Below are 22,671 nucleotides of genomic sequence, written 5' to 3' on the forward strand. Positions count from 1 at the left end.
ATTCTTGCACCCACTGGCATACGTGCAAAGGGTTTAATCGGGCCTTTTACAGATCAGTATCGCTCTTCGTACATATCAACTGGCAAACCTTTCTAACAGAAACCTTCACCCGTTCTGGCCTATCTCTTCTAAGGCACAGTAATGAGCTCCTCTGGGAAACAGGAATGAATAAACAGGAATAGATCACTTTAAAGAAGCCAATACAAGTGAAAAGTTAGATTCACAAGCAGGTAAAGGAGAGGGTAATTACTCAATTCCTTTCTACTTCATTAAAAGATACCCAACAAGATTCATTTAACAGTGAGTTCCTCTACCGTATTTTAAGATTTCTAACTCACAAGCATTTGATTTGCTAGAACTGTCTGGGAGATGAGATGCAGAAAAGAACTGGCACTTTCTGAGTGCTCCTACACTCCATCCACTTTATGGAAGGCACTTTACATTTTCCTTCACTCATTCAATCAACAAAAATTTATTGAGCACCTAGTACAAGTCAGGCACTGTTAGGTGCTGGGGATACAAAACAAAACCAAGGGGGCTTCCCTGGTGGCGCAGTGGTTGAGAATCTGCCTGCCAATGCAGGGGACACGGGTTCGAGCCCTGGTCTGGGAAGATCCCACATGCCACGGAGCAACTGGGCCCGTGAGCCACAATTACTGAGCCTGCGTGTCTGGAGCCTGTGCTCCGCAACAAGAGAGGCCGCGATAGTGAGAGGCCCGTGCACCGCGATGAAGAGTGGCCCCCGCTCGCCGCAACTAGAGAAAGCCCTCGCACAGAAACGAAGACCCAACACAGCCATAAATTAATTAATTAATTAATTTTTAAAAAAATAGTAAGGTTATGATGCTGCTATATAGTATTAAAAAAAACAAAAAAAACAAAACCAATAGAGGAAGTCAAAAATCCCTGCTTGAGGAGCTTACAGTCTAGTGGAAGACACAGAAAATCGTGAAAATATATATATATATTGCACATTATAGAAAGATAGCTCTAAGAAGAAACAGTAAGAAACATGGAAGAAACTATGAAGTTAGTGGGAGAGTCCCAGTGGTAGAGAAAAAAAAAAAAAAAAGACAAACAAGAAAACTATACAGTACACTAGAGAAAGATAAGCCAAAAGAAAAACATAAACATGAGGGGATTTGGGATGATCTGGTGGGATGCTGAGATTTTAAACACACAGTGTAGCCAGGGAAGGCCTTCCTGAGAGAAGGACTCTCGAGTGGGACCTGAAGGCCATGAACGAAGTATCCATTCAGGCATCTGTGGGGGAAGAACACACCAGGCAGGGGGAGGGCAAGTACCCTGAGATGGGCATGTACCTGGCAGATCTGCAGAGCAGGGAGGAGACCGACCCGTCTGGAGAGGTGAGAGTCAGGGGAGAGCAGCGCAGATGAGGCCAGAGACGGGGGCGGGGTGAGGGGGTCAGAGAGATCACAGTTAGGATTTTGGCAGTCACTCTGAGACGCGTGCAAGAGGACTGACTGTGGGGACAGGGCAGAAGCAGGAAAAGCAGCTGGGACGCTACTGCAAGAACAGAGGCAAGAGGGGACAGCGGCCAAGCCGTGAGGACGCCCAGAAGTGGCAGAATTCTGGATCACGTCGAGGCGAGAACACACAGGATTTGCTAAAGGACCATCTGCAGGGTGTGAGCAAGACAGTCAGCTGTGACTCGAAGTTTCTGACCGAGCTCCTGAAAAGGAGCTGCATTTACTGAGATGGGGTAGAGCAGGGGTCGGCAAACTACGGCCTGCGGGCGGAATCCAGCCTGCTTCCTGTTTTGTAACAGCTGGGGGTTAAGAATGGCTTGGACATGTTTCAAGGTTTGTGAAAACAAACAAACTAACTAAAACAAAGAAGAATATGCAGCGGAAGCCCTAGGTGACGCTCAAAACCTAAAAAATGTACTGTGTCTTTACAGAGTTTGGTGGCCCCTGGACCACAGGAGACGCACGTGCTAAGTCTGAGGGGCCTTCCAGACACAGACGCACAGATGCTGAGTGGGCAGCGGCAGACGCAGGGCTGAAGGCTGGGGGCGAGGACGGGGCTGGAAATGGAAGTTTGGAAGCCTTCACGTAAACGGCGTGTAAAGCCATGAGGCAGAGAGAATCACCTAGGGTGAGGGTGTAGAAGGAAGAGTCCTCGGATTGAGCCCCGCGGCCTTGCAAGATGTAGAGGTCAGAGCTGAGGAGGCACCAGGAAAGGAGACTGAGGGGCAGCTAGAAGCATGGGAAAAAGCCCAGATGAGGAGGGATGCATCGCCTGCCCTTCCAACCTCGCACCCACTAGGCGAGGCGGGTATAATTATTCCCACTTCACAGAGGAGGAGACTGCGGTTCAGAGAAGCCACTGAGCCGAGGTCACCCTACCAGGCAGCGGCAGGCAAGACTCAAGCTTGCCTGAGGAGCAACCCGCTGAATTATTACTGATACAACTGCGCGGAAAACCAAATAATTTCAGGCAGGCTTTAAAGCCATGCCTGCTTCTAAATAAAGAGCTAACGCTATGGTTACAGGCTGGGAGCCTCATCAAGGTAGCCAGGCCCCTAGTATGAGCACATTTCCCCGAGGAATTCAAAGCATGTTTCAGCTGTTGTCAAACAGCTCATGAGGCCATCCAGTTTACCCAAAGAAATAATAATTAAATGAGAAAAACCAGATGTCCACAAAAAAAAAAAGAAGAAAAAGGAATAATATATGTATGCATAATATTATAATTTTTTAAACAGTATCTTGCCAAACAATGTACTAGAGCAAAGATCATCAAAACAAACCAAAATCCCAGAAAACACCCAACATCTTGAGAAATTCTGGCATTTCAAAACAAAATGGAAAGGACTGATTTCTCAATAAATACGCTGAGTCAACTGATAACTGTTGAGAAACAAAGAATCCTATGACAGACCGTGCACCAGAATAAATGTCAAGAATATTAAATTTCATAAATGTTATAAACCCACGAAATAAAACTTGAAGAAAATACAAAAGAACTTTCCCCTAAGATGGGGAAGGTTTCTTTTAACATAGAGGAATAAATGGAAATAGGAAAAAACATAAAGGAAGAGACTGACAAATTTAAATATGCTAGTTATTTAGCATCTATACATAAAAAGATACACTAAAAATATAGAAGCAAATGGTAAGCTGGAGGGAAATATTTGCACACTATGACAAACCACTGAGATACAAAAAGCTTTCAGAAATCAGCAAAATAAAATGTGAGTACTACCAAAAAATGGGTGAGAGGTGTAACTAAAGTTTTTTAAAGCTTTTTTAAAACTGAAAAGGAAAAGAATAGCCTATAGTTACAGAACAGATCACCAGTGGAGATGAACAGCTGGTCTACAACCCAGGACTCCACCCATGAGGCTGGACTTTGAGAAGGCGTGACACCACAGCAAGTGTCAAAACAGACACACAAAGGAGTCCCAGCAGGCCTGGGGAAGAAGTGGTCACCCCAAAGTTAGACCAGAGAAAATGACATTGCACCGCACATTTCCACATCTGAAGCACTCCATTACACTTGCCTGCTAGAATCACAGAGCATCAAGGCTAAAGAGACCCAAGAAACGCTAAGGTCTCACGTCCTTATTTTGCAGCATAACAAGACCGAGGCCCAAGTAGGGAAGAAGCTGTCCCACGAGGATGCCCCTGTCCCACTGTCCTCCTGGGGGTCACACCCGAGGACTGATGCCCTTCTTCCCAGACCGGCGAGTGTTTGAAAATAAGACATGACTTTACAAGTACCTCATCCTCCCAAGAAGGTCAGGAAAGAAAATGAAGAGTAACCATGCACACTTCCTGCTTTGTTAAGAAAATATTTCATAAAGCCTTTTGGGAAGGTCGTGTTACTGCTTTGACTCCGCACACATATTTGTCCATCTGAATTCCCCGTCCTGCTGAAGAGCTCAGGGAAGCAAGTGAAGTGACAGGCGGGACAGGCTGAGTGTCCCTGGGATGCCTGCTGTTACACCACTACTCACACCAACCCCATCCCTGCACGACCCAGGACGCCCGTTCACGATCCCTGATCAGACGTGTGCCCCATCCTCCCAAAGCCTTTCGGCACCGAGCCCAGACCTCGGAGCCGGGCACGAGGCCACAGTGCCCTTCCCAGCCCTCACAGCCCAGTGGACACGCCACACCTCCCTGGCTCTGGGACGGCCGCTTCTCATAACTGGCACTGTATCTTTAGGGATTTCAGTGAATACTGTGCGACCATGTCAAGAAATAGCAGTGAGGCTTATTGCTGGCAGAGGTGTAAGAATCCACAAATAATTACAGGACTTAATGCTTTCATTACTCAGGATATGACTGCTCTACAGTCATTGTATCTTTAATTACTTTGACTATGGATATTTTAATTTACCACACACTGCTTAAGTCTGAATAGCAGGGCCCTGGCTTTGGTTCAGCCTGAGGCAAGCCCTGATCCTCCATTCTGACGCGTCCCAGGCCGAGCGTTCGGCCGAGCCCCTCGAGCTCCCTGACGGCACACAGGACGAGATCCCCTGGAACAATCTTAAAATAAAGGTAGAACCTAACGGCTGGATCATCCTCTACGCTCTGAAATCAAAAATCTCTGTTGAAATCACTTTAGTTTTTATAGTGGACTCCAATTTTTGTATACCATTGTGCTAAAATAACAATTTATTGGTATAGTTTATTAATCCCATTACATGTAATATTGACAAGACCCTCACAGAATTGGGGTTCTAAAGGAAAATTTTAAATGTTATAGGTCTTTTATGGTCTGGCTGCCTGTCTTCCTAAAATAATTTTGTGATTCAGCCTTTCTTTCTCTATCGGGCCCCTCTCAGGGTGACCTTCCCGGTCACTGAGACGCACACCTTCCTCCCCAGAGCTCCCAGCTCCTCGCATCCCAGCGCCCGCCTTCCCCATGGCCCACAAGCTCCTCTTCCTCCCGCTAGACTAGAAACTTCTTGAAGGCAGGAACTGTTCCTTATTGACCCTGTACCCCAGGTAGAGGGCAGCACACAGGAAGAACTGGGTCAGTGGTTCTTAGTGAATGAATGAAACCCGAAATCCACTCAGGTGTACTTTATCAAGGTCAAACCTGCCCAAATGCTGTTTGTATTTTAGACTGAGTCTCATTTTGGACTGAAAACGGAAACCCTGAGGTAGCTTGGATGATAAAGGGCAGCGCCTTGAAGCGTCAAGTCAGGTGTGGTCGCCGCCACCCCGCAAGACCGTCAGGCTCGGGTGGGGACGGAGGGCTGAACAGGACTGCAGATCAAGGCCTCCTGAGGATGCCTTATTCCCTGAAGGAGCGCCCCCTCCACATCCACCCGCAACAAGTGCACGCGCACACACACACACACACACACACACACACACACACACACACACAGCGAGTGTTCAGCAAGCTCTGGCGGGGTCAGCATGGTCCAGCGCCAAGCACAGGGCCGTGAGGAAGCAGGCGAGCTCACCCTGCTCTCCTTCACAACGGAAACTCCAAAGGCAGAGGCTCCTTCCTGCTCGAGGTGCAGCCACGGTTTCCGCTGGACTCGGGATGTAAGATTCCAACCACACTTTTAGGGGCAAAAACTCCCTGTGGGGTCACTCACTCACCGTCAGCAGTGTGAAGGAGCTTGTGGCTTTTCAGTGTCCCTTTTGATTTGAATTTCTTGCCACACATGTCACATAGGTGGGTCTTCTCAGTGCTATGACGATTCATATGAGCCTTGAGGTTACTCTTGCTACGAGTTGCATACTCACACAAAGAACATTTGAAGGGTTTCACACCTACCGGAGGAGAAAAAATAGATATACACATGTATTCATGTATACGTGTGTGTATCGGAAGGAACATACATGTACACATATCGACACGCACATCTCCTTGTCCATTTTGAATAAAGCAGTGCACCTGCTGGTCCCTAAACACGCCACACACTTCCCCAGGCCGTGCTCCTACCCGTGCTATGCCTTCCAACTAGGATGCCCTTTCCTCCTGGGCCTGCAGTAGAATTCCTTGCCTCCCCATCAGTGCACCCAAATCCCGCCTGTCACTACTGCTGCACTGCCCACAGCTCTTTACAGTGAGTAGCTTACACCCCCTCTCCCCACAGTCTGGAACCTCTGAGGGCACAGACTCGAGCATTTGGAGCAGCAGACGTTCATTCACCTGAGTTGAGTTAAAGTGACAAAAATTAACCAAGGGCCTTGGCAAGTCCCCAGGATCGGGCACGCAGGATCACATGCGAGAGCATATTTTAGTTCATAAAGTAAGCAGAGCTTTACAACGCTAGTCGCCGCTGCTGGGCTAGCGGCTCGACTGCAGGGACGCCTTACCATCTGTCTACTCCTCCTTCGTTCCACAGACATCTACCGAGGACCTACTTTGTAGTAAACACCGAGGGTTGATTTCAAGGCGAGAAGCCCTGGCCCGGCCTTCACTGCCCAGAGGGAATGGACCAGCAAAGAGCCCTTCCCACCTGGTGTGACGCGCTGACGGGGGAGGGGAGCTGTGTCTGCACCTGAACACGGGGTATGACGGGCACGTTTCAGTGCGCCCAGCACCGCCACCCCTCGTCTGTACCACCTGCGGCCTTGCAGTCGAGGAGGCCCAGGCTTTAACGAGTCTGCGGGGTGCGCCCGGCGGCACAGAGCGGAGGCGCATGCGTGCTGGTCAACGAAAAAGCGGCTCCCAGCCTCGGCTTCCGTCCAGCTCCTTCTGCCGCGTCCAGGTTCCTACTCCATCAGCTACTGTTCTCTTTACTGAACCGTTCGCTTGATCCCGTTTCGCAGAAAATACTTATTCCTCCCCCACGTGGAGCCGTCCTGTCTGCCTGCCAGCAGCACCGCAGGCTCCTGACTCACAGGAAGGGCCCCCCTGGCCCCGGGCTCGGAGCCTCAGCACCAGGAGAGTGGCGTCCTCTTCCGACGGAGCGGCACGGCCCCGCCATCCCTAACAGCACCCTGACCGCCAACTGCCCAGCGGCCCAGAGCGCGGCCCACACCTCCCTTCACAGGCGGGCACCCCAAGGCACGGCCTACCTTCCTCCTCGCCCGGCTTCGTCTCCACCCAGGGCTTCCCCCGCCGCCGGAATCAGAGGACTCTGCCGTCCTCCTGGCCTTCCTTCACCCGAGACACCAGCAACTCCCCCCCTGCCTACCACCACCAGCACCCCGGGGCGGCCACCAGAGTTACCACCGTGACCAGGCCAGCGCGATTGCTGCTCTCCTGAAGGTTGCTTTCCGCCCAGGAGTTGTGGTGATTTGCTTAACTACGGCTCCAACCAGAGCTGCAAGGAATGCACACCGCTGCTCACTGCAGCTGCAACTGAGTAATGCTTTAAATCTGGCTGATGGACACATTTCTCAGCACACTAAAGAAATTCTAACCACAGGGGATGTGGAGGTATAGCTTCCTCCTAAAGAATTCCCAAAGGAAACACAAAATCACAAAGGGGCTCCATTTTGACGGAGGAATACTCACCTTCATGAGCCCAAATATGACGCTGAAGGTCTGAGCCATTCTTCATGAAATAGAAATCACAATACGGGCATTTCATGGCTCTCTTTCCGATGAGCCCTTTCAGCTGCACCCTCCTCCCGAGAACCTCGGAAATGGTGCTCATGGAAACCTCTAGAAGAAAAGCACGGTGATAACCAGAAGCAGTCAGAGAACCTTGGTTCAAGTTAGATGTCAATGAGCCTCCTGACAGAACCTGAACCTCCGGTCAAGCCCAGCAGCTCTGACGCAGCGAGTTAAGATGTGCCTCGTGGCGTCACGTGATAGGACTTCGGCCTAAAAAGTCAAACCAGAATCTAAGCGAGGCTCAGATCTAAATTTCTGTTAACACAAAATGTGAGGGATGGAGAAACAGTATCACGAGGCCACAGCAGGACAAAGGCAGAATGTGAAACCACTCAGGAAAAGAGACCCAGTTTCCCCAACAAATCCACGTCATGGGGAAAAAAGCAGGGCTGGGGCTTACGTCACCTAAGTTTCTGCAGAACACAAGAAACTTAGGTGACATAACAACTCGATTCAAATAAACCAACTGTAAAAAGGAAAGTCTGTGTCAACTGAGGAAACTTTAAATGGACTAATACTAACTGATAATAAGAAACTACTTTTAATACTGTTTTAATGGTGATGTGTTAGTTCTGTTTTTAAAAAGTCCTTGTTAGTTGGAGATGCAGGCTGAAGCTTTTTTATGGGGAAATCACATCATGTTGGGATATACTGTAGAATATTTGAGGGAAAAATGTGGGGGTCAGCTCCTGCCAGCAGCTTGACCAAACGTAGACAACTGTGGAAGCCGAGTTATGGGTACCTGGGTTTTCTTTCTATTATTCTGTGTATTTTGTACACATTTGAAATTTTACATAATAAAAAACTTAAAATAATAAGCAAAAGTTGAAGGGGTTAAATGGGTATCCCTGGCCCACACTGGACACAGGTTACACAGGACGTGGGTTAACACGGGGAGGACAGAACTGGGCGGTCAGAGAATCACATAACCCACGCTTCCCCACGTGGAGGAAGGCCACAAGGCTCCCCGATCCCAGAAGAAACATGAGGGTTAGCGCACTTCCGTTATTTCTTCATTTTTCTCCAATAGCATCTTTAATCAGTGGGTCAGTTCCCCAATAGGAGGAGCAGACACAAGGTAAGAGAAAGAGAAAAGGGACACGGACCTAGCTGCTCTGTTCCCCATTTATGCACACACAGCACACATCTGCACTCACGGGCCCCGAGCGATGTGGCACCGGGGGTCTGGGGACAAACCGCTAAGGATGGCGGCCCTGCCTCAAGGCTCTTGAGCAGCGGGAGAATACCAGTGCCTAGAGTACAGGGGTGAGTGCACCGTGATGGGCCGCATGGGGGGTGGGGCACCAAAGGCTCCCCAAGGTGGCTCTGAGGGAGGACGTCGAGAAAACACAGGAATTGACCGGGCAGAACCAAGGAGCAGGGTCCCAGGCGGTGAGAACAAAAGTGACAAGGCATGTGATGCCCAGGGAGTTTGGGGGTTGAGGACAGTGAAGGTGACAGTCACTCCAACTCACTGGGTTCCTCGGCCTGGGAGGGAGCCTACACCCCTCGTAAACCATCACTTGGTTCAGGAACCTACAAAGGGGGCCAAGGAAGTAGAATCTGTGTCGGGTCTGCACTGGGTAAGTGACCCGTCTAAAGGCAGTCACAGTTACTATTAAAAGGGGAGGGGAGCACGGGGAACTCTACTCAATACTCTGTAATGGCCTATATGGGAAAAGAATCTAAAAAAAAAAAAGAATGGATATATGTATATGTATAAATGACTCACTTTGCTGTACATCTGAAACTAACAGAACATTGTAAATCAACTATACTCTAATAAAAATTCTTTAGAAAAGGGGGGGGAAATCATGAGACTGGGGCAGACGTATCTGAAGACCAGATAAAAGGATAAAATGAAGCACATAATTATATAAACTCCTGAGCTTTAAAAAAAAGATAATTCTTGCCCTTGAAGTTACTCATATCTTTATTCCCTCTTATATTTCCATTTAATACAGTTGATATATAATGCTGTGTCTTAAAATAAACATAAGCATTTTAAAATCAATCTCCCACTCTAAGATGCATAACCTTACCGGGATGGTTGGTCTTGATATGTGACTTTATCAATCGATCTTCTGAAAAAGACTTTTCACACACAGGACAAGAATAACTCCTTTTGTCCTTAACAGAAAGAGAGCATAATCAATGGACTGTCTCATTTAAACTCAGGCTCTGTGGGAAAATACCACCACCACCACCATCACCGTCACAGCTAGATGCACAGCACGCCTTTCCCAGCGCCTGGCATGCAGTCCGCAGCTGGCCCCGCACAGCCCGGGGAACTCGAGGGCAGTGGGGCAATGGCCTCACCTCCATTTCAGGAGGGAGGGACAGGCCTTAGAGACAATGGTCCTGTGGAGGTGGCCAGGCCAGGGGAGGGCGGGGCTTGGCCTCGAGGTCTACCATGCAGACCAGGGCTGCTCCACAGCCTGACACGTATTCTGCCCTCCAGTGCTCAAGGCATGGTGTGTGTGAAGGGTTCATACAAGCTATTTTATTGAGACTCGTGACCACTCTTGAAGGACAGGCATTATTATGCTGTTACAGATTAAGAAACCAAGACCAAGGGCAAAAAGCCCCAGGTCTGCGAGAAAGAGGCAGCGTCGGAACCCGAGGGTACGGATGCCCACCCCAGGCTCCGACCACTCCAAGGCCACGTCCCACCCAGGCTGCAGGTAAGGAGTTCACTCTGTGCTGCTGCTGGCTCATCAACCCACCTGCCTGCAGTGCTACGTTTTCAATTAGGAAGAAGCTTCTGTGAAGGATCACGCCATTGCTCATCTGCCTTTCCTCTCAGAGCTCACTTTAATGCCATTTCACATGACAGTTCTCCAGAGGGTGGGTGTTATGGTTTAAATTCTGCCCCCACAGATTCATGTGCTGAAGTCCTAACCCCCAGTACCTCAGAATATGACCTTATTTGGAAATATGGTCATTACAGATGTAATTAGTTAAGATGAGTTTGCAGGCCCTAATCCAATATGACTAGTGCCCTTGAGTGGCGTGGACATACATACACTACCAAATGTAAAACAGATAGCTAGTGGGAAGCAGCCACATAGCACAGGGAGATCAGCTCGGTGCTTTGTGACCACCTAGAGGGGTGGGATAGGGAGGGTGGGAGGGAGACGCAAGAGGGAGGAGATATGGGGATATATGTATATGTATAGCTGATTCACTCTGTTATAAAGCAGAAACTAACACACCATTGTAAAGCAATTATACTCCAATAAAGATGTTAAAAAATAAAAAATTTTAAAAAAGGAGGAAATGTAGACAGAGACCTGCAAGAGGGAGAACGCCATGTCTTCATGGGAGAAAGAAAGTACCCAAACCCACCCCAAGAGAAGAAAATTACAAGCCAGTATCTCTCAAGAACATAGATGTAAATATTCTCAACAAAATATTAGCACATAAAACCCAAAATGTTTACAAAGAACTATACACCACAACCAAGTGGGATTTATCCCAGGTACAAGGTTGATTCAACATTCTAAAATCAATTAATGTAATCCATCACATCAACAAGCTAAGAAATAAAAATCACATGATAATATCAATAGAGGCAGAAAAAGAATTTGGCAAAATCCAATACCTATTCATGATAAGCAATCTCAGTAAAGCAGGAATAGAGGGGAACTTCCTCAACTTGATAAAAAATATCTACAAACAACCTATAGCTAACATTATACTTAATGGTGAGAAACCAGAGACTTTCCCACTAAGATTAGAAACAAAGCAAGGATGTCCCCTCCCAGCACTCCGTTTTAACATCACAGCTGAAGTCTTAGCTAATTCAATAAGACAAGAAAAGGAAATAAAAGATATAGAGATTGAGAAAGAAGAAACTAAAATTGTCTTTGTTTGCAGATGACATAATCACCTATGTAGAAATTCTCAAAGAACAGACAAAAACACTCCTGGAACTAACAAGCAATTATGGCAAGTTACAGGATACAAGGTTAATATACAAAAGTCAGTTGCTTTCCTATATACTAGAAATGAACAAGTGGAATTTGAAATTAAAAACACAATACTATTTACATTAGCACACACAAAATTCAATGCTTAGGTATAAATAGAACAAAATATGTACAAGATCTATATGAGGAAAGCTTCAAAACTGATAAAAGGAATCAAAGAACTAAATAAACGGAGAGCTATTCCACGTTCAAGGATAGGAAGACTTATTGTTGTCAGATGTCAGTTCTCCCCAATTTGATCTACGGATTCAATGCAATCTCAATCAAAATCTCAGCAAGTTATTTTGTGGGTACTGACAAACTGATTATAAAGTTTATATGGAGAGGCAAAAGACCCAGAAGCCAACACAGAATACTGGAGGAGAAGAACAAAGTTGGAGGACTGACATTACTCAACTTCTAGACTTACTATAAAGCTACAGTGATGAAGAGTATGTGATATTGGTGAAATAACAGACAAATAGATCAAATGGAACAGAACAGAGTCCAGAAATAGACTCTCTTAAATACAGTCAACTGATCTTTGACACACGAGCAAATGCTACACAATGGATCAAAGATAGTTATCTCAGGCTTCCCTGGTGGCACAGTGGTTAAGAATCCACCTGCCAACGCAGGGGACACGGGTTTGAGTCCTGATCCGGGAAGATCCCACATACCACAGAGCAACTAAGCCCGTGTACCACAACTACTGAGCCCGCACGCCTAGAGCCCGTGCTCTGCAACAAGAGAAGCCACTGTAATGAGAAGCCAGCGCACCGCAACGAAGAGTAGCCCCCGCTCGCCGCAACTAGAGAAAGCCCGCGCGCAGCAACGAAGACCCAACGCAGCCAAAAATAAATAAATAAATAAATAAATGTATTTAAAAAAAAAAAAGATAGTTATCTCAACAAATGATGCTGAAACTGGACAGGCACATGCAAAAGAAAAAAAAAATGAACCTAGACCAAAACCTTACACCCTTCTACAAATATTAACTCATAATGGATCACAGATCTAAATGCAAAATACAAAACTATAAAACTCCTAGAACACATAGGAGAAAACCTGGATGACCTGGAGTATGGTAATGATTTTTTAGATATAACACCAAAGGCATTATCCTTGAAAAAGAAAAGAATTGATAAACTGGACTCCATTAAAATTAAAAATTTCTGCTCCCTGAAAGACACTGTCAAGAGAATGAAAAAACAAGCCACAGACTGAGATAAAATATTTTCAAAAGTTACATCTGATGAAATAGGCCAAAGACCTGAACAGACACCCTACCAAAGAGGATATACAAATGACAAGTAAGCATATGAAAAGATGTTCCACATCATATGTCATCAGAGAAATGCAACTCAAAACAACAAGGTAGCATTACATACCTACAGAATGATCCAAATCTAGAACACTGACAACACCAAGTGCCGGTCAGATGCGAAGCAATGGAAACTCTCATTCTTTGCTGGTGGGGATGCAAAATGGTATAGCCATTTTGGAAGACAGTTTGGCACTTTCTCTCAAAACTGAAATACTCTTACTATATGATCCAACAATTGCACTCCTTGGTATCTATCCTAATGAACTGAAAACTTATGTCCACACAAAAACCTACACAGGGATGAAGCAGCTTTATTCATAACCGCCAAAACTTAGAAGCAACCAAGATGTCCTTCAGTATATGAATGGACAAATTGTGGTACAACCAAACAATGGACTGTTATTCAGTGCTAAGAAGAAATGAGCTATCAAGCCATGAAAAGATGTGAAAGAAACTTAAATGCATATTACTAAGAGAAAAAAAGCCAATCTGAAAAGGCTACATATTATATGATTCCAACTATAAGACATTCTGAAAACAGCAAAATGATGGCGACAGTAAAGGGACCCGTGGCAGCCAGGGAGTAGTGGGGAGAGAGGGGTGAACGGGCGGAGCAAGGGGGATTTTCAGGGCAGTGAAACTACGCTGTAGGATATACTATAATGAGGGATATGCAGCATCACACATTTGTCCAAATCCCAAAAATGCGCAGCACCAAGAGTGGACCCCAATGTAAACTATGGGCTCTGGGTGTTACTCACGTGTCAACGTAGGTTCATCAACTGTAACAAAGGTAGCGCTAAGGTATGGGATGTCAAGAGTGCAGGAGGCCGTGCACGTGTGGCGACAGTGGGTACACGGGGAAATCTCTACTTTCTGCCCAGTTTTGCAGTGGCCGATGCCACCGACTGCCACCCAGGCTACATCACAGGGCCCAGGCTTGTCAATGTACTCCCATCAGTGAGCTCCTATGCCCTTGACCTTCCAGGTCACCCCATCACTCCCGGCACCTGCACACAGGAACTGGTGCTCTCACGGCCTTTTGAAAGACGTCCCGGGCAGCACACATCCTGGAGGAGGCCTGTCGCCACGCCTGGCTGCCCCAGTGTCCTCCTCATCAGAGCTGATGGAGGCATTCAGAAGGGCTTTGAAGGAGTTTACACTGATCTCTCCTGAGCCCTTGCTACTTGATTTTTTTTCTTTTAATCTCTGATAGTCTGAAAGCAATTTATCTTAGAGCTTATCAGGGTCCCTCATTTCTTGATGCCTTTGAAGACTGTGGGAAGGATGCAGGCAGTGGGAAAGGGTGTTGGAGAAGGGTGCACGCTAAGGACTCATTTATTTCTTTCTCAGAAACCTCAGTTCCCGACCGGAGATGAAAACCCAAACTGACACAGCAAACTTAAAAAGCACAGTGGTGAAAAGAGTTCTCGGCAGAGGAGGAGAGAGAGCCCCGCGCCGTAATGGCGGTAAAAGAGCCCAGCCCTCGCAGTTTGTTTGCTCTGATGGAAATGGCCTTCAAAGCCATACAGGACTCTTTGAAAGAAGGCAGGTGGCAGCAGGAGGCAGTGGCCATGGGGTGTGGGGCGGAGGCGGGGCGGGAGGAGCTCCGGGGCTGAAGCTCCGAGCCCGGTTCGCAGCTCTGGGCGAACCCCGCCTTGGTCTACGCCTCTGTGGCAGGTTCCTCAGTCCCCAAAGCCACAGGGCGATTCTCAAGTCTGAAACCAGCGGTGGGTGGAAAATATCAAATCTGCCTCCACCCTGCCACCAAGTGTATTAACGATCACATAAGTACACCTATAAAGTATCTGACATCAGGTTAAAAAAATAAGGTGGGAGATTCCACTCTGAACAATTTCTCAGGAATAAAAAGGCCACGGTTCCAGCATCTGCTGACCTCTATGGACTCACTCATTTATTCCTCAAACCTTCCGGGGCCCCTGTGCTGTGCTGGACATAGCACTGGGGACAAAGGTGGGAGACTCTGGCCCTGCCCTCAAGGGGTTCATAAGCTGGTGAGCACTGCCAGCACACAGAGGTCACTAATCATCGTGGGACACAGAGAAAGTGTGACAAAGACAGGAAAACGGACACACACATTGTGGCTAATTTAACAAGTTAGAAAAGAGCCAGAAACGCGCTCCATATGGGATTTCGACTCCAGGCTCTTCCTGCACTGAGCGCGGCTCTGCTTTGCCAGGCCGTGCCCCTCACTTCCGGCCCTCGGGCTTGCTAACAGGCAGCTGTTTTAGACCCAGGAAACTCCGCTTGCCCGAGGTCCCCAGCACTGTGGATAGATGCTCAAACAGGGCAGCACAGAAACAGACAGTCTGCGACCACGTAAGCAAAGACCATACTCTTGCAGCTCTTAGAAGGGAAAAACATTTTGTCCAGTCGCTTTAGTTCAGTAACATTTTCCTCTACTTAAAAAAAAACTACAGACAGACCCATTTATTTCCAGAAAGATACTGGAGGTCGTTCCATCTACTTCTCTGTGTCGGCAGTATATTATTTTAGTTTACTTCAAGGACACGTAAGATTTCATAAATACATTTACATTTATAGCCAAATACAGTCTACACACTTCTCGAAGACAGGCATTAATTTTAAACGTTTGTTGAAAGGCCACCACACCCTGGATGGAAGCACTGCCACCACTGTTACTATTCCTCCTCCCGCCTCCTGCTACGCTACTAAAACGGAGGAGCTGGTGTAGACTGGTCTCCCCGTCACGCCTGGACCTGTGCTGGGTCCCCCACGATCGTTATCTCACTAACTTCCCACAGCAACCCCGGAAGCGGGGACTGCCACCCCACTTCACAGACGAGGGGTCAGAGAGGTTAGGCGGTGACGCCACACCACTTGCAGATGGTGGAGTCTGAACGCAAGACCAAAATGTGCCCGCTCTTCCCAAGTGCGGACTTGTAACTGCTACAGTGCCCTGAGCGTCGGGTGCCTGAAGATCTTCTGAGAAGTAACACAAGCCAGAGACAAAGCGGACAGACTGACGTATCCTGAACATCCACCATAAGCTCGACTTCCTGCTACATCATATGTCTGTATCAGGGCGAACTTATTTAAATAACAGGTTCCCAGTCCGCCCCCCCCCCAAATTATGGTGGAGCTCTGAGCCAGGAATCTCATTCATAATGTGCACCCCCAAGTAATTCTGATTCAGGATGTCATAACTTACATCATCGGGGTCAATGACTTACAACGTTATTTAATGGGACCTACACAGGAGGTCACCCATTTGACATCACCACCCAGAACATACTTGCACACACAGTGGCATATAAACACACTGAAACACAAGACGAAAGGTCTCAGAAAACAATACCTATTACCTTGTCATGGGTAAATAGTGCTGATCATTTCTATTTCATTCTATTCCATTTCATTTTTAAGATAAACTGGTTGTAATCCACTAATTTCACAACCCTATAATGGATCATGACCTGGGGGCTGAAAAAACACTGACCTGGGTGTTCTATACTTATTTTCTAGTTTAATCCTCACAATCCTGAGAGGTCGGAGAGAGTACCATATCTCCATTTTACAGATGAGAAAACTGAGGCTTAGGGAAACTAAGCAATTTGCCCAAGATCACAGAGGTGGATATGGGGTCTTAACTTTAACATGCTAGAACCCAAAGGCTCCCTTTTATTGTACAGAAACCATGTTTTCTCAAGTCTCCCTTTCACAAAGTTTGCACAGTGCTGTAAATAAAATGGGTTTGCTCCAGAAAGTCACTGACTAACTCCTTTGACCAGGTCCCCACGTTTCCTTGATGCCAACACATCCTTGACTCCAAGTCACGCCATCTGGCTACTAATGGGAGGGAGGAGGTGGTGGGAAGAAGCTATATTAAATGTACACACACCTTCCAGTCATTAGGTGTATCTTTAGCTAAGAAACGGTTATTGAGAGTCACAGAAACGGGCACTCAGCCAAATTATCCCGAAGTCCTAGTGCAACCGGAATGGACATGACTATAGGCTCATTTTGGGAGGGATAGTGGGGGATGGATTCTACTTTAAATTTCCTTAGTTTTTCCACCACATGGGAATCTGTGTTGCAAAGAGGTAAGTGTTGGATGGAACGTGAGAGCCCAACCAGACTTTCAGCGCCCCTCGCCCCATCTCTCTGGGTCACAGGCAAGGAAACAAAGGCCCACACGGACGTGGGGACTGGACCCAGGTCAGAACGGCACTGGGCTCCCCGCCGGAGAGACGCCTCCCCACGCTTGACCAGCGTCCTTAGGCACCTTCCCATCACAAAGCTCGTTTGTGCTCCCTCCTTGGACCCTCACCAGCACCCTGAGAAAGTGGGGTGCGGTATGCACACCATTATTGCGTATATATATGTCTTATGACTCCTTTTACATGAAGTGTCCTGAATGGGCAAATCCATGGAGACAGAAAGTAGACGGGTCATTGCCTAGGACTCAGAGAGGGGAAATAAGCGATGACAGACAATGGGAGGTCTTTCCACCGTGTCACCATCCCCTTGGTGCCTGTGGCTTCATCACAGACATAACTGACAGGCTCTAAAGACGAATGTGGTCTAAACTCAAAATACTGGAACCTGTTTTCATAAAGAATGCTCTCTTCCCACACTGGCAATGCAGTCCGCCTGCCTCCGGGAGAGCGCGTAGCCATTCGACGCCCCAGGTAAATGCGTGTGCTGCCTGTGAGTAAACAGGAATAGCACACCTTTCATGCCCCACACGCACAGACAGAGAGAGAGAGAGAAAGAGAGAGGGGAGAACAGGAACTAAGAGGTACCAAGTGACATACAGCAGCTGCCACGCTGTCACCTGTACAAGCTCTGAGCCAGGTTCTTTACCTAGAGCACTCCATTTTAACCTCCCAATAACCCAGGAGACCCATACACATACACAAAGACATACACGTGCGTACATGTGCATTATGTGTTCAGGGGTGTGTGTGGTACATGTGTACACATGTGTAGACTGCATGGGTGGATGTGTCTGTGCATATGTGTGTATATATACGTGTGTGTTTGTGTGTACAAAGCTGATATACTTTTTAATATATATTTTATACAGAAGGCTACCAAGTCTCAGAAAGGACAAGTGACTTGTCCAGCATCACACAGCCTGTTCAGATACTGGAGACAATACCTGAATCCAGGTATCCAACCCCAAAGCGCATGCTCTTACCTACCCACGAAACCCAAAACACCCTGACTTCACCCTTGGTGACAAACTGCTGGAGTGTTAGTGATTTTTAGGCCAGAAAACGGAGGTGGCACATCAAGTTTCTGAAGCCTCATCGTGCACAGTCTGTGGCCTAGAAAGGAATGCAGTTAAAGCAGAACCACACCTGGGGCCAGGTGCGCCTCCTTTATAACTTGGAGAGTCTCAAACCACTCTCGGGTGTCAGCCTCTCAAGTGAGAGTAGCATTTGCTAAAATAAACATTCACTCATTGTGTTACATGTTCAACACCCACCAGAGAATTAAACACATTTTGCCACCATGAATATTAACAGCACCTTGAATTAACATATCACTTTTTTTTTTAAAGTGCTTTACAGACATTCTTCCATAGACTTTCCAAGAAATAGCACAGTAATACGACAACAGTGATCATCAGCGTTTACTGTGGTCTCACTATGACCCGAACACCGTACTTAGCACTTGACAGGCATCATCTAACTCACTCTCTCAACGGCTTTTAGTGGCGGCTATTCTTATTATCATCCCTGTTATTAAGGGTTCTTTAAAACGTCATTTAAGAAACCCTTGCTTTATTCCTATTCTGTAGATCTTTCTTCTGTAGACTTTCTCCGATGCTTAAAAATCTGCATAGAAAAGCAAATTTATTCAATGTAATCTTTTTTCCAACATATGTGAGACTGTCCCTGTGACAGGAACCCTGGGATGGAGGCCTTTGTAAAGTGAAGGGCCTGTTTCGTGAGAAGGACCTCTCCGCTTTCCGGGGTGGACGCCCACACGCTGGGCTCACAGGGAGCAGGGGCACCTCCGTATGCATCACTGTGAGGAAGCAGGGAGCACCCAGGGGAGACGGGGCTGCCGCTCGGGCGTGCTACTTACCAGCTCTGTGTGAACTTTAAGATGTGCCTGCAGCTTATATTTATCTGGAGTCGAGTAGTCACAGCCGTCAGTGGGACACTTCAGCAAGATGTTACTGTGTTTCTGAATTACATGGCGTTTAAGGCAGTTTTTGGTGATGGAAGAATAATGACACTGGGAGCAATAATACAGATGTTCCCGGGTGTGGGTGCGGACATGCATGTCAAAATGCACTTGGTACCAAAAAAGTTTGCCTAAAAAAATATTTTCACATGAGAACAAGGAAGTTTCTTTTATCCTGAAGTTGATTTCTTTTAATTAGTATTATTTTTTAACTACTATATTTCTCTCCCTCTCGTGCTTGTCCGGGTCACCCTTCACACTTTGCACCACATCTCTGGCTGGACATGACTTTTCAAAGGTGGCAGGTGGCAAACATTAAGGGTGCTACTACTTCTGCGTGATGTCACAGCTGGGAGAGGAGGAAACGAACGTTTATCGAGGACCAATTACGGTGCCAACTACCTTTATGCACACGCGTGAAATCAACGAGGCTCTAAACTCTGCTGACACCTGGGCCATCTACCTGCTGTCCTGCCAGCTCGCCACGAGACCCAGAGGCCACGCTTTCACGGCGAGCTGGGAGGGTTGCATTCGGGGTCTCCCTACCAAGAGCTGCAGCCACTTCTGTGATCTCTCTCTGCTCATCTAGGACATGGCCACAGCTTAAATCTCGACTTTAAACTTGTCACGAGCCAGAAGAAAGGTGCTTCTTGGCTACAGTTCTGGCAGAGGTCGTGGGCTAAGCATCCGCCTGCACGCCTGATGGAGCCAGCACGGTTAGCTGTCCCGCCATCCTGGCTGCCTTCACAGGCTCCACGTGCTAAACTGCACGCACCACGGTGCACATCACTATCTACGAATGACGGCTAGCTCACTTAGAAGGCGTTCCGTGCAAAGAGACACGAGCTCAACTCAAAACACCAGGTGACCCACAGCCAGGCAGGGACGGGAGGGGCTGCTGGGAAGAGAGCCCCCAGCCGCGCGCCCCGGCGCCCCCCTTACCACAGTATTCGCACTCCAGGTCGCCGTACACCTTCCGGATCCTCTCGCACAGGCCGGTATTCATGCGCCTCTTCTGTAAACTGTCCAGGATCTTCATGAACGCAGTGATGCCCGCGCGGTGCTCGGGGGCGGGCGTGCGAGAGTCAGGCCGGCACAGGGCCGTGTCCCTCCCACCAGCTCCCGGAGGAGGGTCTGAGGCCTCGGCTGGGTTTGCCCTGAGACCCCTGCCGGCATCTGGGCCGTCGGATGGGAGGGCAGCCGCTTGCTGCCCTTCAGCCGGGGGGCTCTCGGCGCCCTGGGCTTCCGGCTTTCCTGCGGCGCCTTTGGCCTTGGACAGCAGTGGTGCAACGTCCTGGCCCTGAGCTGGCGTGGGGCCTCCCTGCTGGGTGTGCAAGGTCTTCTCTGGAGCAGCCAGAGCCTCGGCAGAGGAGGGATCGCTCTTCAACAGGAGCTCATCGGAAACCACCGCGCGCGGACGAAGGTCCGAGGACACCGCGGAGGCCGCCGGCTCGCAGGGTGCCGGGGCGGCGCTGTCGGCCTGGGCGGCGGCCGAGCGCACGGGCGCGGCGGGCGCCTCGGACCCCTCCTCGGGACGAGCGTCCCCAGCGCCGGCCGCCTCCTTGGGTGCGTTCACCCCCTGGAACACAAACTCCTCTTCCGCCAGCTGCAGCTGCCCGCCCAGGGCCTCCTGCTGGATGTCCCCGCCGGGCCCCAGGAGGCAGAAGCTCTGGTTGATGGAGCTGGTGAAGACCAGGGTCTCCTGGGCAGCCCCGTGCGCCTCCTTGATGTGGGCGCGCAGGCGGATGGAGCTGACGAACTTCTTGAGGCAGAGGGCGCAGACGTACACGAACGGGTGCTTCCTGACGTGCAGCTCCAGCGCCTGGTACTTGGTGGCCCCATGGCCGCAGAGCTCGCAGGCGAAGGGCCACTTGTCGCCGTGGACCAGCATGTGGCGGTCGCGGTCCAGCTCGTTCTTGAACTTGCGCTCGCAGATGTGGCAGTCGTAGAGCAGCTGCCGCTTGCCCTCCCTCGTCATCAGGCAGAGCTCGTCCAGGGCCTCCTGGACCTTGTGGTCCTGCGGGTCGTGTGCGTCGCGGATGTGCTTGATGAGGTTCTTCACGTCGGAGTACTTCTTCTTGCAGAAGCGGCAGTGCTGCTTGATCTTCTTGTGTACGCGCTCCACGTGCACCTTGAGGTGGCCCTTGCTCAGGCAGGTGAAGGAACAGCAGTCGCAGGCGAACTTCTCGCCCGTGTGCTTGCGCAGGTGCACGTTGAGGTTGGCCTTGATGGCGCTGGCGTAGCTGCACTGGGAGCACTTGTACGGCTTCTCGTTGGTGTGGATCCGCAGGTGGGCCTGCAGCGAGTGCTTGAACTTGAAGACCTTGTTGCAGTACTCACAGGTGAAGATCTTGAGCTGGGTGGGCCCGAGCCTAGGAACAGAAGACAGCGCCATTACCGGTGGAGATCCTGCACCTTCCTGATGACCCCGACTTCCTTCCAGCTGCCAAACACCAAAGGCTTAAACGTGAGCTAAAAGGGGCTGAGGAAGGATGCGTGCTTTCATTCATCAACAAACAGGACGGGAAGACCCGGAGCGGACCAGGCGCACGCGGAGAAGGAAGCACGGGTCCCTGCTCCCCTGGCGCTGGGAGAGAGGAGACAGGTCTGCACACAGCTGCAGGACAGTGTGCAAGTGGTGGCAGGTGCACGTGCAGGTAAAAGAGAAGGAGCCCTCTAACGTGGATGAAGGTAGCTGGGAAGAGGAGATGCCTGAGTTGAGGGATGCAGAATAAGCAAGAGGGAGGCAAGAGAAGGCAGAGGGATGTGTCATTTGCTAGGCACACAGTAGCCAGCGGTGCTCCAAAGCTGACCCCGATATATTCAGAGGTATTCTAACAGGACCAGTCTTAATGGAATGAACTCAGTCTGCTCCATGAAACTACATACAACCTGCTTGGGTTTGTTCAATAGTTTTGATCACCCAGACTCGCCTATTCATTCCATCAGCTGTCAGGGTAACACTCTTTCTCTCTGCTGCAAGTTTCCATGTGAGGGCCACTCTTTCATGAAAGACCCCTGGCCTTTCTCCACGTCCTCACTTCTCCCCAGGAAAAGGGAAGTGGCGTATCTGAGCGGGGACTTTGGAACAGGACCAAGCCTCCACAGCCGCGCTCACTCCTGCCTTTCTGGTGAGAAGGCGTCTGCCTGTGGACAGCACGTGACACGGTAGGCGCTCAGCCAGGAGAGTCTGGCGGCAGCAGTCAAGGACCGAGGTGGGGGGAGGCAGACGTGCAGGACAGCCAGCGGGAGCTCAGCGTGACCTGCCCCAGGCTCCCTCCTCCCATGGCTCCACCAGTCATGGGCCTGATGTGTGAGCCCCTGTCTTCCTCCTCCTCCAGCATGTCTGGTTCAGAACTCATACAGGGAAAATAAGGTTGTTCAACTGCCATTTGTTAAACTCAGACATCATTAATTAATAAATGATTGCCATTTTACCACCACTCGCCTGTGTGTTTCGGGCACTGTGTTAGATTTTGTGTATGCGATAGAGGATGAAAGCCTGGTCTGCCTCACAGGTCCTTTCTCTCTCAATACGGCGACGTGTATGCTGAATGAGATGGTAATAGTAATCACAGCTAACAATTACTGAGCACTTACAATACTCAAAACTCTTTGCTAAGTATT

General features: G+C 48.9%; 1 protein-coding gene across 5 annotated transcripts in view; it reads right to left on the reverse strand.

Moving 5' to 3' along the window:
• ZFAT (zinc finger and AT-hook domain containing) overlaps nucleotides 1-22,671 on the reverse strand; it is a 178,968-nt gene that overhangs the window by 83,431 nt on the left and 72,866 nt on the right. For all 5 annotated transcript variants that reach the window (XM_082433776.1, XM_082433773.1, XM_082433772.1 and 2 more), the window contains 5 exons: nucleotides 19,987-21,416; nucleotides 18,943-19,175; nucleotides 9,606-9,693; nucleotides 7,462-7,611; nucleotides 5,592-5,765 (listed from right to left, as the gene is read on the reverse strand). In XM_082433776.1, the coding sequence (XP_082289902.1) occupies nucleotides 5,592-5,765; nucleotides 7,462-7,611; nucleotides 9,606-9,693; nucleotides 18,943-19,175; nucleotides 19,987-21,416 (2,075 nt within the window). The remainder of the gene's footprint in view (nucleotides 1-5,591; nucleotides 5,766-7,461; nucleotides 7,612-9,605; nucleotides 9,694-18,942; nucleotides 19,176-19,986; nucleotides 21,417-22,671) is intronic.

The sequence above is a fragment of the Balaenoptera physalus genome (genome assembly GCF_965194825.1).
Source record: "Balaenoptera physalus genome assembly, chromosome: 17".
Classification (NCBI taxonomy): Eukaryota; Metazoa; Chordata; class Mammalia; order Artiodactyla; family Balaenopteridae; genus Balaenoptera; species Balaenoptera physalus.